The following is a 15815-nucleotide window of genomic DNA, read 5'->3' on the forward strand; positions in this document are numbered from 1 at the left end:
CTCCTATACCAAGAACACCCACTTCCCCCAGTAGATTGCATCACAATCAAGCTTACACACCTTTGAGCAGACAAAATCCACTAGCGTAGCCTCCTCTTCTCCAATGTACTCAATTATCTTTTTATTGATCCAGGGGCGTATGCGTCGATCCATCAGAGTCTGGGAAGGATAGACAGTCAGACATACAGTTCTTTAGTCACTGCACCAGAGACGTCTATCAGTATTGTAGGGAAACACATTATCAAAATGTTTATGATTTGTCAAAGTAGAAAAAAAGGCTATATCACCAATTCCCTTGGATTTATTAAACCAACCAGTGTCATTTTTCCTCTCTGGTCTCTCCACCACTCTGCCATATCTCCTCTGGTTGCCCCACCACTCTAGCCTGGTCGCCCCACCACTCTAGCCTGGTCGCCCCGCCACTAGCCTGGTTTCCTGTCTATTTCGGCCCTCTTGCCAACACCTTATAGAATCAGTTGGCAAGAGAGCAGCAAGCCTGGAAACCAGGGTACCGCCACATCCTATCCCTCATCCCAATCCCTTTGATCTTTACCGAGTCCACGGCGGACCAGTCCAGCGGGTAAGAGAACAACTCCGTCTTGCCCGTGGGGATCTTCTCGATCAGGCTCTTGATGTGCTTGCGCTTCTCCTCAGTGTTGGCGCCCTTGATGGCCGCCAGTCCCGAGGCACCATCCACCATGCTCTGGAGGTTTTTGTCATCGTCACCGTAGTCCAGCGGCACCAGCTTGCGCTTGCGGGGAGCCTCGTCCGCCTCCTCCTCGTCGAATTTGTTGAAGACACTGTCCACAGTGAGCTTCTTGCGTTTGATGGCCACATTGGGCTGGCTGGGGCTGGTAACGTTAGGGGCTCCTGTAGAGAAAGATATTTTACTCCATGAAGAAAGGCTTAAAAAGGTCAAATGCAGCCGTGTTTATCTCAATATCATTTCTGGGTAACAATTAAGTACCGTACTGCGATTTAATTCAAATGGTTAAAACAATTATAATAATTGCTTCTTCGCAAAGAGCAATTTCTCAAGCAAGAATTTAGCTAGGACTGTCTGAGTGGGGAGGAGAAAAAGTTAAACTAGCCATTATTGGCAGAGGTTTGGAACTCTTTCCCATTGGTTAATTAACTAATTTACCACCTGGTGATGTCACCAGACAGGCCAAAACTCCATCTCACCAAAACAGGCTGAAATTTCAGGCGGTCTTTTCTCACAGCTCTTACACTAAAATGGCATTAACATTTTCACAATTTCACTGTATTATTCTAATCTCAGTGTGGAAATGTAAAACACAGGAAAAACACATTTTTGACTGAAATAGGACGGCTACATTTAGTTGATATAGACAGCAATAGTAAGTGTCTTTTTGTAGGCACTAAACTCTGCCATGGTTCATTGGGGGAATGATGTTTTTGTAGTTTTTGTTATTGTTGATAAAAGCCCAAAATAAGGTCAGAGGTTAACACAGGCTGAGGAGATGCGATACGTTTTGTTCTATGACATAATCTTCCTTAGCTAACGTCACTTTTCGTGAATTTTGAAGCTTTTATGTAACAATAATAAAAAGCACAGGGTTGATAATTAATGTTAACGGACTGATATTATCTCATAGAACAAAACGTATCAGATCTCCTAAGCCTGTGTTAACCTCGGACCTTATTTTCAGCATTTATCCTAAAATCCTAGTCTTTCCCAATTGGAACGGCTGAACAAACCAGAAGTAACTAATTTCCACACAAGCTCACAGAACAGGACCGCTGAAGCGCACAGCGTGTAAAAAGCATCTGACCTCGGTTGCAACACTCACTACAGAGTTCCAAACTACCTCTGGAAGCAACGTCAGCACAAGACCTGTTKGRCGGGAGCTTCATGCAATGGGTTTCCATGTCAGAGCAGTCGCACACAACCCTAAAATGTGCAATGCCAAGCGTCGGCTGGAGTGGTGTAAAGCTTGCCGCCATTGGACTCTGAAGCAGTGGAAACGCGTTCTCTGGAGTGATGAATCACGTTTCAGCATCTGGCAGTCTGCCGGATGAATCTGGGTTTGGTGGATGCCAGGAGAACACTACCTGCCCCAATGCATATTGCCAATTGTAAAGTTTAGTGGAGCAGAAATAATGGTCTGGAGCTGTTTTTCATGGTTCAGGCCTCTTAGTTCCAGGGAAAGAAAATATTAACGCTACAGCATACAATGACATTCTATACCAAGGGTACTCAACTCTTACCCTACGAGGTCCAGAGCCTGCTGGTTTTCTGTTCTACCTGATAATTGTGTCCCAGGTCTAAATCAGTCCCTGATTAGATGGGAACAATGAAGAAAATGCAGTGGAACTGACTTCAAGGTCTAAAGTTGAGTTTGAGGGTTCTAGACGATTCTGTGCTTCAAACTTTGTGGTAACAGTTTGCGGAAAGCCCTTTCCTGTTTCAGCATGCCAATGCCTCCGTTCACAAAGTGAAATGGTTTGTGGAGATTGTTGTGAGTGAACTTGACTGCCCTGCACAGAGCTCTGGCCTCAACCCCATCTAACACCTTTGGGATGATTTGAAACGCCGACTGCGAGCCAGGACTAATTCCCACAACATCAGTGCCCGACTTCACTAATACCTTTGTGGCTGAAAGGAAGCAAGTCCCCGCAACAATGTACCAACTGCTCGTGGAAAGCCTTCCCAGAAGAGTGGAGGCTGTTACAGGAGCAAATGGAGGACCAACTCCATATTAATGCCCATGATTTTGGAATGAGATGTTCGATGAGCAGATGCCCACGTACGTTTGGCCATGTCGTGTATCTGTCATCATTTCACGACAACGAGGCGTGGTCTGTGCTTGTGACGTGCTAGCGTTCGAGGGAGGGTTAGGGAGAAGGTTTTGTGGGAGATGATTGGTTGGTAGATTAGTTAAATTAAGCTAATGCATCGGGAGATTCTCTGAATGAGAAAAGTTTGTCAAACAAACTAGCTCGATGGCTCAATCTAAAATGAATGGTAAAGAGTCTTATTCCTGATTTGTTCCCATCTTTCCTATTCATTAGGGATTGAGACACTTCACTGGATCTACACAACAGATATCATACATATCCTGGTAGTTAGTTAGCAATATAGTAGGTGTATAGTTATATATCCAGATGATTCTGGAACTAGCTTCTCCCTCCAGTCTCACAGAACACAAAACTCACCCAGTTTGAGACTGAGGCCGATCTTGGGGCGGTACTCTTCCTGGGACAAGGCCTCGTAAGGGGGCGTGGCCTCGTGAGGGGGAGAGTTCTCGTGAGGGATGATGATACCGCATGGTGACTCGTCCCCGGGCGTGTTGGGGGTGGCGCCCCCGCTGGCCGACGACACAGAGGGGGCCGCCGTGATTGGCCGCAGTGTGGGCTTCAGGCAGGGCTTGGACCCTGATTGGTCGTCGTCTTCAAACTCCTCCCCCTCTTCCACGTCATCATCTGAGTGGAGGTGGGGATGGTGATCCCCTCTGTCTCTCTCTCCTCGCTCTCGCTCCCTTTCTCTCTCCCGGTCTCCTCGCTCTCTCTCCCGGTCTCCTCGCTCTCTCTCCTTTTCTCTGTCCCGGTCTCCTCGCTCTCTCTCTCTGTCCCGGTCTCCTCGCTCTCTCTCCCGGTCTCCTCGCTCTCTCTCCCGGTCTCCTCGGCGGTCCCGGTCCTCCCGTGGGGCCTTGTGTACCCGCTCCTCCTCGGGATCCGGCTCCAGCTTCACCGGGGGCTGGCGCAGACGCTCTGCCTCCTCCTCCATCTGGACCAATCCGAGAAGAGAAGCAGTGAGACAAGGGGCATACACAGTCAGGAATGTGGATACACACAGACACACACCTAATGTTTATGACTGCCAGATGAATAGAGGCCCGTTTACAACACAGACATATAGACAATGAGATCTTAGGAGTAAATGACCTTGAGGCATACACACAGTCAGACACACACTCTCTCTCCCTCACCCTGCGTATTTCGGCCTCGGGGTCGGGGTGTCCCTCGGCCAAAAGCCTCTGTCTGATCTCCTCCAGCTCCTCCTTCTCTCTCTTCCTGTCGCGCTCGTCCATCTCAGTCTCCTTCTCCCGGTCTCGCAGACGCTTCTGCAGCGCGCTGCCCCTAGGGGCGGCACACGGAACAACACCTTATATAACCGTGTCCCTGGCACTCATGTCTTCAAAATGTTGGAAGTAGGGCTGTTTATTTCTCTTCCTAAATGTCCTATAGAAAAACGTGTAATAATGTCGACGTTTCAGGCCTTTATCCACCATCAACGCCACTATATCTCCTCTTTTCAAATTTGTTTTCTATAGTATGTAAACCTAGGGGACCAGCATCCACTGTGTCACTTCATTATGGTCACCTGTAGAACTTAGGGTCATCCCTGTCGTCATCATAGTCCTCCAGGAACTCCTTCAGACGTTTGCCTTCTTTAGTCTGTAGAAGACAAGACAACCGATGACGCCATTAGCCGATACACTTTGGTCTATTTGATTTAACGCCGTAGCCCAAACATTAAAGGCTTTAACTTTCAAACCCACACGTACATATGAATATGTCAATGGTAGGACCCATCAGGCCAGGCTCAGTGGTAAACCTGGGTCCTGTTCAGTAGGGCGCAGCGTAACAAAACGTTTCGCTACGGACAATGAACACTGGCGTTCCTATTAGACAAGTTCAGGTTGTACTCCCCCCTCCCCCCGTTTCAAAAATGTTTTCTCCCAACAGAACACGACCCAGGAGAGCTGTGTGAGAACAGGGTTTGTTCCTACCATCTCTCTCCTACGCTCCTCCTCCCGCTCAGACTCCTTGGAGTAGTCTCGAGCCTTCTTCCTCTCGCGGATCTCCCAGTTCTTCAAGCGCTTCAAGACAGACACGAGACATTTAGCAACATTTCACAGCCAACACACACTATCATGCTCACACTCAACTGTAAAGCACCGGGGATGCAAACTGCTGAGGGCCCAAACAGGTGACACTTTTTCAGTTGCACTGAAACATGCAATAAATCCCTGCTAGGTGGAAATGCAGGTTTTAACTAATTAAACAACAAAGAATATAATCTAAATGATTAGTCTCTGTGTGTAAAATAAAAAAGTGGTTAATATGAACCTAACTCACAGCTAAAAAATGTAAAGAAAGCAATCCAGTGTTATTTGTTGTCTAGACTTTCCTGCAAATGACACTCAAGTCTTGAGAAAAAACAATACACTACAGTTACCATGACAGCCTTTATAATAGAACGCACACACACATCTAAATATTGCACTTGGGGAAAAAACATCTTAAAGTAGAAATAGAATGAAACAGGCATTCTATTGTTGCTCTATTATAGTGGTCACTATAGTAGACATCGATCAAGTGCACAAGGCTGTGTGCAAAAATAACGTTCACTGAGTAAAAAATTTAATTACTCCCCCTTACTCACACGTGTCACTGTCAAGTTCAACACAACAAAAGCAATATCTTTGGGCTACACATTATTACATTGTACACGTTCTGCCTGTGGACATCTGTTCTACAATGTGCCAGCAGAGCATGAGACCCTTTGTTGGCATAATTGATCTCTTTCAGGCAGAGAGTGCACCTGGCATACCCCTTTTTATCCACTGACTGAAAAAGTGAGAGGGAGTGTGTGGTGTTCCTTTCACCTCTATAGTGGCCTCCAGTTTAAACCAGGCCCAGCTACACTTCATCCCTGAATCCACTTGTTTAACAAGCAATGCCTCATTTTCACCTAATTCTCTCATTCTGAAAAATAACCACATACTGTTTAGGGAAAACATTAGTTCACAGATAGTAGTTAGTTCGTTAGCTAGTTAACATTTCACACAGATTGCCAGGATCCAGTAAGCAACTAACATGTTATAACGGCAATGAGTTGTATAACAGTTAATACTATAGCGAATTGGTTAGGTTACTAATGTTAGCTCATCTGATGTTGTAACGTTAGCTAGCTAACGTTAGCTGTCTGACTTTATTAGCAAGCTACTGTAATTTTCACACCATAAACTAAATTATTTAATCAGTTAAGTTGGCTAATGTTGCTCAACATTTACCTGGCTAGCAAGCGGAGAATTCGATCCATCTAGCAAGATACTTCCTCCCTCACCTCTAACTTTCCAAATGCCAGTTGTTTTCCGGATACAGCTCATGAAGTACGCTTCATCACCTTCTCACCCCTGTCCCCGTGGTCAGGCCTCTCACCTACCTCTTCCTTATCGTTCAGTTTTTTTTTTATTTTTTTTTTTTTTTTTTTTTTGCTTTTTTTTTTTTTTTTTTATTTTTTTTTTGGAGACGTGCAAACTGCCTTCATCACCTTCCACCCCCTGTCCCCGTGGTCAGGCCTCTCACCTACCTCTTCCTTATCGTTCAGGACGTGCAAACTGCCTTCATCACCTTCTCACCCCTGTCCCCGTGGTCAGGCTCTCACCTACCCATCTTCCTTAATCGTTCAGGGGACGTGCAAACTGCCTTCATCACCTTCTCACCCCTGTCCCCGTGGTCAGGCCTCTCACCTACCTCTTCCTTATCGTTCAGGGGATGTGCAAACTGCCTTTCCACTCTCCATCCCCCGCCCCAAATTCTCATCGGATCTACACAAATCACGTAGGTCACTAGTTTGCATCCCTGAAGCACTACTAGGTGTGTGTGTGTGTGTGTGTACCTACTTCTTGGTAGGCTGCCTCCTTGTCTCTGAGCTTTCTCTCCAGCCTTCTCCTCTCATAGACCTCCTCTTCATCCTCCTGGTCACGCTTCTTGTCCTTGTCGCGACTCACCTCTCTGTCTCTGCAACATCACCAACCTAGTTACATACCAATCATTCCTTTACAAGGTGATTTACGACTTTATTAAAACACTCACCTGGAGTGGCTGCGGTCTTTGCTCCTGTCGCGGCTCCTCTCCCTCTCCCGTTCTCTCTCTTTCGTCCGGTTGCGGTCACGATCTCTGTCTCTGTCACTTCTTTCCCGTTCTCTCTCGCGCTCCCTCTCCCTCTCCTTCTCACGCTCCTTCTCTCGCTCCTTCTCCCGCTCGCGGTCCCGTCGCTCCCTCTCACGCTCCCTCTCCTTGTCCCTCTCCCGTCGCTCACGTTCAAACTCTGCACGCTCCTTCTCCTTCTTGTCCTTCTCCTCCTCCAGTTTCTGCAAAAAGAACAGAGGAGGTTGATAAGTTGGAGGCTCCGGGACTACAGCCATGCCAACAGAACAGGAGCACAGTGAGGCTGGCTCACACGTCTCTATAAATGCACAGAAGTGGATCTAGAAGTGGCTTCCAGGCTCTGTGGGCAGAGGGGATTACTGTAACAATGTGGATTCCTATTATCTAAGGATGAAGTAGTTGATAGATAGTGACGTTTTGGCACAACAGGTACTGTATGGCAGGGCTAAGAGTTTATGGGAAAACCGGCGCTCTATGGCAGGGCACAGCATTTCTATGGGAAAACAACAACAAGCTGTCCCTTGTCGCAAGACCCAGCATTTCTTTGTCCTTGTTAATTATTTTATTTCTTTCCCCCAGACTACCTTGTGGGCCAAATCAAAAATCTGTCTTGGGGCCAGATGCAGACCTCTGATAGTATCAATATAGTACAATAATTGTTAAGCAGGGTGACTTACAAGCTAACTAGAGACACTGGAAACCACTTTGAGGTCAAAGAAGACATCTTGTTGGCCATGTGTAACATCACAGGCATTCACAACTAGAAAAAGGCCGTGCTTGATAGACGATGCTTTATCTCCGCAAAGTCAAGTGTCCTTATTACAGGAGAAACAGAAAGAAAAAGCGTCAATCCTTTTGTTAAACTAGTTGTTGGTGACTTACAGGTGTGGAACTACGGATTTCAGCTCTTCGCTGCCCCTACAAGCCTATACCAGTTAGGCCTGGGAGGAAAACAGGTCAAACGATCCACAAACGAAAGATCATGAGATTCTCTCACTTCTTTCTCAAGCAAATCATCAAAAAAACAACCATTAACTTCAAATGGGGTACATCGCTAAAAACAAAGCTGTGAAAAATCCTGGTACGTCTTTTTACATACTGTAGTTTTATCACATTTTTTGTACAGGTAAATTAAATTGTAGAGACTCTTACCCCTGCTTCAGTCTTCGGTAGTTCTCCCGTGACTCACTTTCCCAGACACACTCAGAGACATCTTTCCCTCCTAGCAGCTACACCCATGGCTCCCCATGTACTCTGAACTAATTTACAGCTACAATTATAAGCCACACATTCTGAATGCATTGTGTTTGTCATGTATGTGTTGGGTTGAGACCACAGGATTCCGATAGCTGTCTGCTCTTGACATAAAAGCAGTCCATTGGTCCATAATGAACAACAGATGGTTGTCCTGACCAGAACTACAGAGCCATGGGTCTAGTGCAGCTTAAGACCAAAACAATAGGCAGAAGAGAGAGATTTGGGGTCGGGGATGGAGGGAGGGAGGCAGAAGAGAGAGATTTGGTGGGCGAGGAAGAGAGTGGGGTGACGCACGGGAGGAGAAGAGAGTGGGGGGTACAGGAGGGGGAGAGTCGGGGGTGAGGGAGAGAAGAGAGAGGTGGGTGACGGAGAGGGAGAAGAGAGAGGTGCGTGAGGGGATGGAGAGGACAGAGAGAGGTGGGTGGGCGTGGAGAAGAGTAGAGTGTGGGTGAGAAAGAGGAGGTGGGGGTGACAGAGCGATAAGAGACGAATGGTGGGGGTTGGAGCGAAGAGAGTGGGGGGGCAGAAGAGAAGGTGGGAGGGAATGGAGAAGAGAGAGGTTGGGAGGGATGGAAAGAAGAGAGTGGGACGCGTGGATAGAGAGAGTTGAGGGATGAGAAGGGGCGTGAGGAGAGAGAGAGGTGGGGATGAGAGAGAGTGGTGACAGGAGAAGAGGAGGGTGCGGGGAGAGAGAGTGGAGGGATGAGAAAGAAGGGGGGGTGACAGAGAGAGGGAGGGAAATACAAGGAAAGACAGGTGGGGGGTGACAGAGGAGAAGAGAGAGTGGGAGGATGGACGAGGGAGATTCCTCGGGGGGAGAAGAGAGAGGTGGCGGGTGGACAGAGGGAGAAGAGAGAGGTGGGGGTGACGAGAGAAAGAGAGAGGTGGAGGTACGGGATGGAGAAGAGAGATGGGGGGCGAGAAGAGAGAGAGTGGGGACAGAGGAGAGAGGAGGTGGGGGAGGATGGGAGAAGAGAGTGTGGGGAGAAGAAGAGGGTGGGGGTGCAGAGGATGAAGAAGAGGTGGGTGATACAGAGGGAGAAAGAGAGAGGTGGGGGTGACGGAGGAGAAGAGAAGTGGGGGCGGAGAAAAGAGACTGGTGACGAGTGAGAGATAGTGGGGTGACGGAGGGAGAAGAGAGAGGTGGGGAGGGGATGGAGAAGAGAGATGTGTGGGGAGAAGAGAGAGCACAGGTACTATGGGCATGGCTGGAAGGGAGATGAGTCTCAATCAATCTTGTTCCTGGATCTAATTGGTTAGTCTGTCTTCCTACTTCAACTTACCTTGCTCTGTGTTCTACTGGTGACAGCTTGGGCATAGAGTCACTATTTAACTGCATGTAGGCCATAGGTACATTACTCTCCCCTCTTATATATTAACCATAGGCCTTACCATTCACACTTGAGACAACATCTCATTGCGTATTAGGAGCTCATTTACTGCAAGTCTACTGCTGTAAATAATGAACTTTGAAAACAATGTAAATGAAGAGGGTGAATGGCAGTTGGAATCAGGTGGAAAAGGAGACAGACAAGTTAAACAAGGGAGAAAGAGCTAAAGTAACGGACAGAAAAAAATAAGAAAGAGAGAAAAGCCCTAACACACACACACACACACACTCATCGACAGGGTGGATTGGGACTTACCCAACTGGTCTTCAGAACACAGAGTGCTGTGGAGGGGCGCCCCCCCTCCCTGCTATAACAGTGGTTATTGAGTCTCAGTGACTTTCACACACATTATGTAGAATAAACAATTTACAGAGGACTCACACAGGTTCACTGGCCTCTACGGCTTGGGGATAACATGATCAAATGTTGGAAATCGAAATCAGCATGGTTCTGTCTCCATATGGTAAATAGGACCAAGACCAATGTCATGTTGACATGTATCTAATGGAAACGGTTGGCTGTGTATTGTTTAGAGGTTCTCCTAAGGTCAGTCACCAACGTATGCCAGAGTTCCTGTGCAGTTGCCCCTATGCGAGTCTTCGAGAGGGGGGCGTCCAGTATATGTACAAAATAAAGGAAAGCTCATACTTACATCCTATCCTCGACAACTTTTTCCAAAGCTCTGAGATTCATCTTGCTTTAGTCACCATATGATGTCTATCATAATGGTTGGGTTTAATGAATAGATTAGCTTTAAGGTAACTTTACATTGTCGCCATGCATTTTGTTTGTGTGTGATGAATGACTTATGGATCTAACCATCTATACTGTCACACCTAAATACCCTAATATACACAAATAAGTGTCCCGCCATCACACGAGTCAAATTAGGTTTGAAAACGGTGACAATACTAGAAATCGGACAACTATTCGTGTTGGAACAGACTGTAGATAACATTGAAATGACATGGTAAAAATCCAGATATTTCTAAATTTCTGACATTGCCAATTAAATCAGATTTTAGAGCAATGTACGCAATATTTTGGTATAAAAACGTTACTATTCTCCCATCCTATATTTAGAGAACAATCATGAAAGGGTCTTTGTGCAAGTGTCCACTAGCAGTAAGTGTGAAAACTAAAAGGAGTGTACTACTAGCATGTGCAGCTTCTTTTCCGAAACCTGCAATGTGAGTGAGAGAGATGAATACGGTACTGTACCTTGTGGGTGTCACGGAATTTACTGATCTCTCTGGAAATCAGGTCTCTCTTGTCATCCTCCAACCCGTCAATTGCGTTGATATCCTCCTAAGGGACAATGGGATGCAGGCAGATGGGACATTGTTCAGGGTCATGCTGTCAACCATTTCTTACACGGAACCCAAACCGGCTGCGCGCGTGCTCCATCGTGCATAAATGTATTTTGTCCCCCCACACCAAACGCGATCACGACACGCAGGTTAAAATATCAAAACAACCAATTACATTAATTTGGGGACAGGTCGAAAAGCATTAAACATTTATGGCAATTTAGCTAGCTAGCTTGCACTTGCTGGCTAATTTGTCCTATTTAGCTAGCTTGCTGTTGCTAACTAATTTGTCCTGGGATATAAACATTAAGTTGTTATTTTACCTGAAATGCACAAGGTCTTCTACTGCCAATCACAATATAAAGTCAAGAGAAAAAAAGGCCTAGAAGGAGGAGAGATGACTAGAAACGATTCGGTTGACAGTTTTAATCCACAGATAAAACTGTCAACCGAATCGTTTCTAGTCATCTCTCCTCCTTCTAGGCCTTTTCTTCTCTTGACTTTATATTGCGATTGTCAACTTTCAAAAATTAGGTGCATTACCGCCAATGACACCCACGTGGGTATAACCAATGAGGAGATGGGAGAGGCAGGACTTGCAGCGCGAGCTGCATCACAAATAGAACTGACTTCTATTTTAGCGCCTGGCAACGCAGATGCTTGTTGGCGCGCGCGAGCAGTGTGGGTGCAATATATTACTAATTTCGATTTCTAGATTTATTTAGCATTTTGCGCACGCGACGCGAGCGGTGTAGTCAGCCTGTTAGCGTAGTGTTGCCATTTACACAGATCACACAACCTGAAGAAACACCTAGAGCTGTGGGCCAGTTTCCCAGACACAGATTAAGCTTATTCTTGGTCTAAAAAGCATGCATGAGAATCTATATTGAAATAGCTTTTAAGTCCAGGACTAGACTTAAGCCCTGTCCAGAGCTTTGTGTATCATTAAATGTATAATGTGCCCAAATAAAATATCACAACCCCCCCCCCCCCCAGAGTGATAACAGAGAAAGGATCTCCCCCAGAGTGATAACAGAGAAAGGATCTCCCCCAGAGTGATAACAGAGAAAGGATCTCCCCAGAGTGATAACAGCAGAAAGGATCTCCCCCAGATTGATCCCCACAGAGTGTAAACAGAGAAAGCGATCCCCCAGACTGATAACAGAGAAAGGATCTCCCCAGAGTGATAACAGAGAAAGATCTCCCAGATACAGAGAAAGCGATTCCCCCAGAGTGATAAACAGAGAAAGGATCCTTCCCCCAGATGACTAACAGAGAAAGGATCTCCCCAGAGTGATTAACAGAGAAAGATCTCCCCAGAGTCTGATAACAGAGAAAGGATCCCCCCAGAGTGATAAGAGAAAGGATCCCCCCAGAGTGATAAACTCAGCAACTGGATGCAGTTTTATCACAGTGCCATTCGTTTTTTACTAAAGCACCTTATACGACCCCACCACTGCGACCTGTATGCCCTAGTCGGCTGGCCCTCGCTACATGTTCGTCTCAGACCCACTCGCTCCAGGTGCATCTACAAGGCTACTGCCAGTAAAGTCCGCCTTATCTCAGTTCACTGGTCACATGTACGCAAAATCCCCCCCAACCCGCCCAGCACGCGCTCCAGCAGTGTGTATCTCACATCATCGCCTAAAGCTAAAATCCTCATTTGACCGCCTTTCCTTCCAGTTTCTCTGCACGCGACTGAACGAAATTGCAAAAATGCCTCGAAGTTTGCAGGACTTTTATCTCCCTCAACAACTTAACAAATCTGCTATCGAGCAGCAAACCGACTCGCTGCCAGTACATCAGTCCATCTCGAAACTACCCACCCATTTTACCTACCTCACCCACAACCCATACTGCCTTTTATTATTTTAACTTTTTTTTTCTGCCCTTTCTTTGCGCACCAAAGGTAAAATCTTTCTTTTGGCCACAATTTTTATTCAATCTTGATTATCTTATCACTCAGTGTTAATCTGACCTTCAAATTGTAATTATCGATTTATGCCACCTCATGCTCTTTGCACACACTGATATAGATTTCTTTCTTTCTACCATGTTATTGACTTGTTTATTGTTTACTCCATGTGTAACTCTGTGTTGTCTGTTCACACTGCTATGCTTTATCTTGGCCAGGTCGCAGTTGCAAATGAGAACTTGTTCTCAACTAGCCTACCTGGTTAAATAAAGGTGAAATAAAAAATTAAATAAAAAATAACAGAGAAAGGATCTCCCCAGAGTGATAACAGAGAAAGGATCTCCACGTACCTCCTCTTTTTTCTCTTTCCTTTTCCTGCGTTGCTGAGATTCATCATCATTCAAGGGAGCTTTGAGATCGCTGGCGTACTCTCGGATCAGACCGTCGATGGTGCCCTTGACGATCTGGTCCCGCATCTGGGTGTCCTTGTCGATCACCTCCTCCTCTTCCTCCTCTTTTCCATCCTCTGCTTCCGCCTTCTATCACAAACACAGAGAGAGATGGAGGAGAAGGGAGAAAGAAAGAGAATGCAAAGAGAGAGAAAGAGGGAGAGAGAGGTGGCAGGCAGGTTAGTATTATAATAAGTATTATAAGTCAACTCAGCCTAACTAGTTGAAATTGAATTATAAGGGGCTGTTTTGTTCCAGGCCTTTCGGCACAGAGTTCCCATTCGTTTAGGCAGCCCTGCTTCCTAGTGCTTGGTCCATCTTAGCCTCCACTACATTACACTGTCATTCAGATTGCAAGCCACATTCCCCTCTCCCCTCTGCATGTGTTAATTCGTTGTTGATAACATAGAAATAGAATGAATGGGGAAGCCCGTTCTATCCATTCTATTTTGATGGTCGATATATTTGATCTGTCGATTCTGTTTCCTGTGGCAGCACCATTCCACCAAATCTAATTCCAGTTCTATGTAAATGTACTTGGCGTGTAAAGGTGATTCTGATTCCAGCGTGTCCCCACCCCGTTGCCGTTGGTGCTACTCTTCTTCTTGCCCTTCCACTCGTCCAGCTGGGCCTTGGTCTTGGCGTCCACCTTCACCAGCAGCTTCTTCTCCCCGATCTGCAGCTCGTGGAGCAGTCGCAGGGCCCGCAGCGTCGACTCTGGTTCCTTGTACTCACAGAATCCAAAAGCTGGAGAGAATAGAGGAGACAGGAGGGATGGCACAGTGTTTATCACACACCAGCGCAGATTCACCACCAGGAATCAGTGGCGGCAGTGTAGTAGGCAAGGCCTACCCTGTAAAAATGAAAAAATAACTAATGAAAAACAAATATAAATTGTCAATAATTTGGTCATCTTTTCTGCATGATAAAATTGATTTCTGAACTAGTACTTACTTCCCAAATTGGCAGCCTTGCTGTGTGCCTTTCCCCCACCCTTGAAACTCAATGCAAGGCATTGACAGGACTTGTGCATGCATGTTTCTACCATACACACTGAAAGGCAGGCCGAGAGCTTTGCTGCTTTTCATGTGTCAGTATGTCCCATTCATTTTCATTGCACTCAAATAATAAATGTGCATTGGTGTGAAAAAAGTAATGGGATAGGCAGGGCTCGCTCCTGTGGACGTCACATGTCAACTGCCGCCTTTTGGCGGTTACGTTTGTTTTACTGCTAGCTAAAATAAGCTGATCAGGACAGCTAACGTATTGCAACTGAAACAGTTATCAAAGTTGGATTTTCTAGCGAAACGGGGTGACAAGGGATGGAAGACGAACACCTGAGCTGAGGGACCTACATCAAAAGGAAGGGACAGAAAATAACACGAGTGGTTTTAACAGAAAGACTGGCTCTGTGGCTGCACTGCTAGGCGACAGGGGGTGTTATGAAACAAAAGACTGGCTCTGTGGCTGCACTGCTAGGCGACGGGGGTGTTATCCACAGAAAGCTGGCTTTTGTGGCTGCACTGCTAGGCGAGCAGGGGTTGTTATCAACAGAAGACGGCTCTGTGGCTGCATGCGTAGGCGACAGGGGGTGGGTATCACAGAAAGACCTGGCTCTGTGGCTGCACTGCTAGGTGACAGGGGGTTGGTTATAACCAGAAAGACTGGCTCTGTGGCCGCATGTTAGCGCAGGGGGTGGTATCAACAGAAAGACTGGCTCTGTGGCTGCACTGCTAGGCGACAGGGGGTGGTATCAACAGAAGACTGGCTCTGTGGCTGGACTGCTAGGTGGACAGGGGGTGGTATACAACAGGAAATAGAACTGGCTCTTGTGGACTGCACTGCTAGGCAACAGGGGGGGTATTCACAGAAAGACTGGCTCTGTGGGCTGCAACTGCTAGGTGACAGGGGGTGGTATCAACAGAAGAACTGGCTCTGTGGCTGCACTGCGTAGGTGCGGGGGTGGTATCAACAGAAAGACAGGCTCTGTGGTGCCTGATAAGGCGACAGGGGGTGTTAACAGAACAGACGGTCTGTGGCTGGCACTGCTAGGCGAAACAGAGGGGTGGATTAACAGAAGAGACTGTGCTCTGTGGCTGCATGCTAGGCGACAGGCGGTGTTATCAAAGAAAGACCGGCTCTGTGGCTGCACTGCTCAGGGCAAAGGGGGGTGGTATCACAGAAAGACTGGCTCTGGCTGTGGCTGACATGCTAGTTGACGGGGGTGGCTATAACAGAAGACTGGCTCTCTGTGGCTGCATGCACTGAGGCAACAGGGGGTGGTATCAAACAGAAATGACTGGCTCTGTGGCTTCAACTGCTCAAGGTGACGGGGTGGTATCAACAGAAAGACTGGCTCTGTGCTGCCTGCTAGCGACAGGGGGTGGTATCAACAGAAAGACCGAGGCTCTGTGCTGCACTGCTAGGCGACATGGGGGCTAGTTAATCCAAAGCGAGGAGACGAACAAAAACCGGCTCTGTGGCTGGCATGGCTAGGTCGAGGGGCGACAGGGGGTGGTATACTAACAGAAAGAACCCCTTGGCCCTTCTGTGGCTGGCCACTGCTAGG

General features: G+C 47.0%; 1 protein-coding gene across 4 annotated transcripts in view; it reads right to left on the bottom strand.

Moving 5' to 3' along the window:
• The window catches only part of LOC111972610 (RNA-binding protein 25), a 28269-nt gene that overhangs the window by 945 nt on the left and 11509 nt on the right, over positions 1 to 15815 (bottom strand). For 2 of the 4 annotated variants that reach the window (XM_070446454.1, XM_070446452.1), the window contains exons 5-15: positions 13824 to 13993; positions 13148 to 13333; positions 10794 to 10880; positions 6850 to 7127; positions 6657 to 6774; positions 4758 to 4847; positions 4349 to 4422; positions 3954 to 4104; positions 3181 to 3751; positions 554 to 870; positions 61 to 159 (exon numbers count right to left, since the gene is read on the bottom strand). In XM_070446454.1, coding sequence (XP_070302555.1) covers positions 61 to 159; positions 554 to 870; positions 3181 to 3751; positions 3954 to 4104; positions 4349 to 4422; positions 4758 to 4847; positions 6657 to 6774; positions 6850 to 7127; positions 10794 to 10880; positions 13148 to 13333; positions 13824 to 13993 — 2141 coding nt within the window. Of the gene's footprint in view, positions 1 to 60; positions 160 to 553; positions 871 to 3180; positions 3752 to 3953; positions 4105 to 4348; positions 4423 to 4757; positions 4848 to 6656; positions 6775 to 6849; positions 7128 to 10793; positions 10881 to 13147; positions 13337 to 13823; positions 13994 to 15815 lie in introns of all 4 variants that reach the window. The other 2 variants (XM_070446453.1, XM_070446451.1) reach the window with 1 other exon arrangement.

The sequence above is a fragment of the Salvelinus sp. IW2-2015 genome, linkage group LG14 (genome assembly GCF_002910315.2).
Source record: "Salvelinus sp. IW2-2015 linkage group LG14, ASM291031v2, whole genome shotgun sequence".
Lineage (NCBI taxonomy): Eukaryota > Metazoa > Chordata > Actinopteri > Salmoniformes > Salmonidae > Salvelinus > Salvelinus sp. IW2-2015.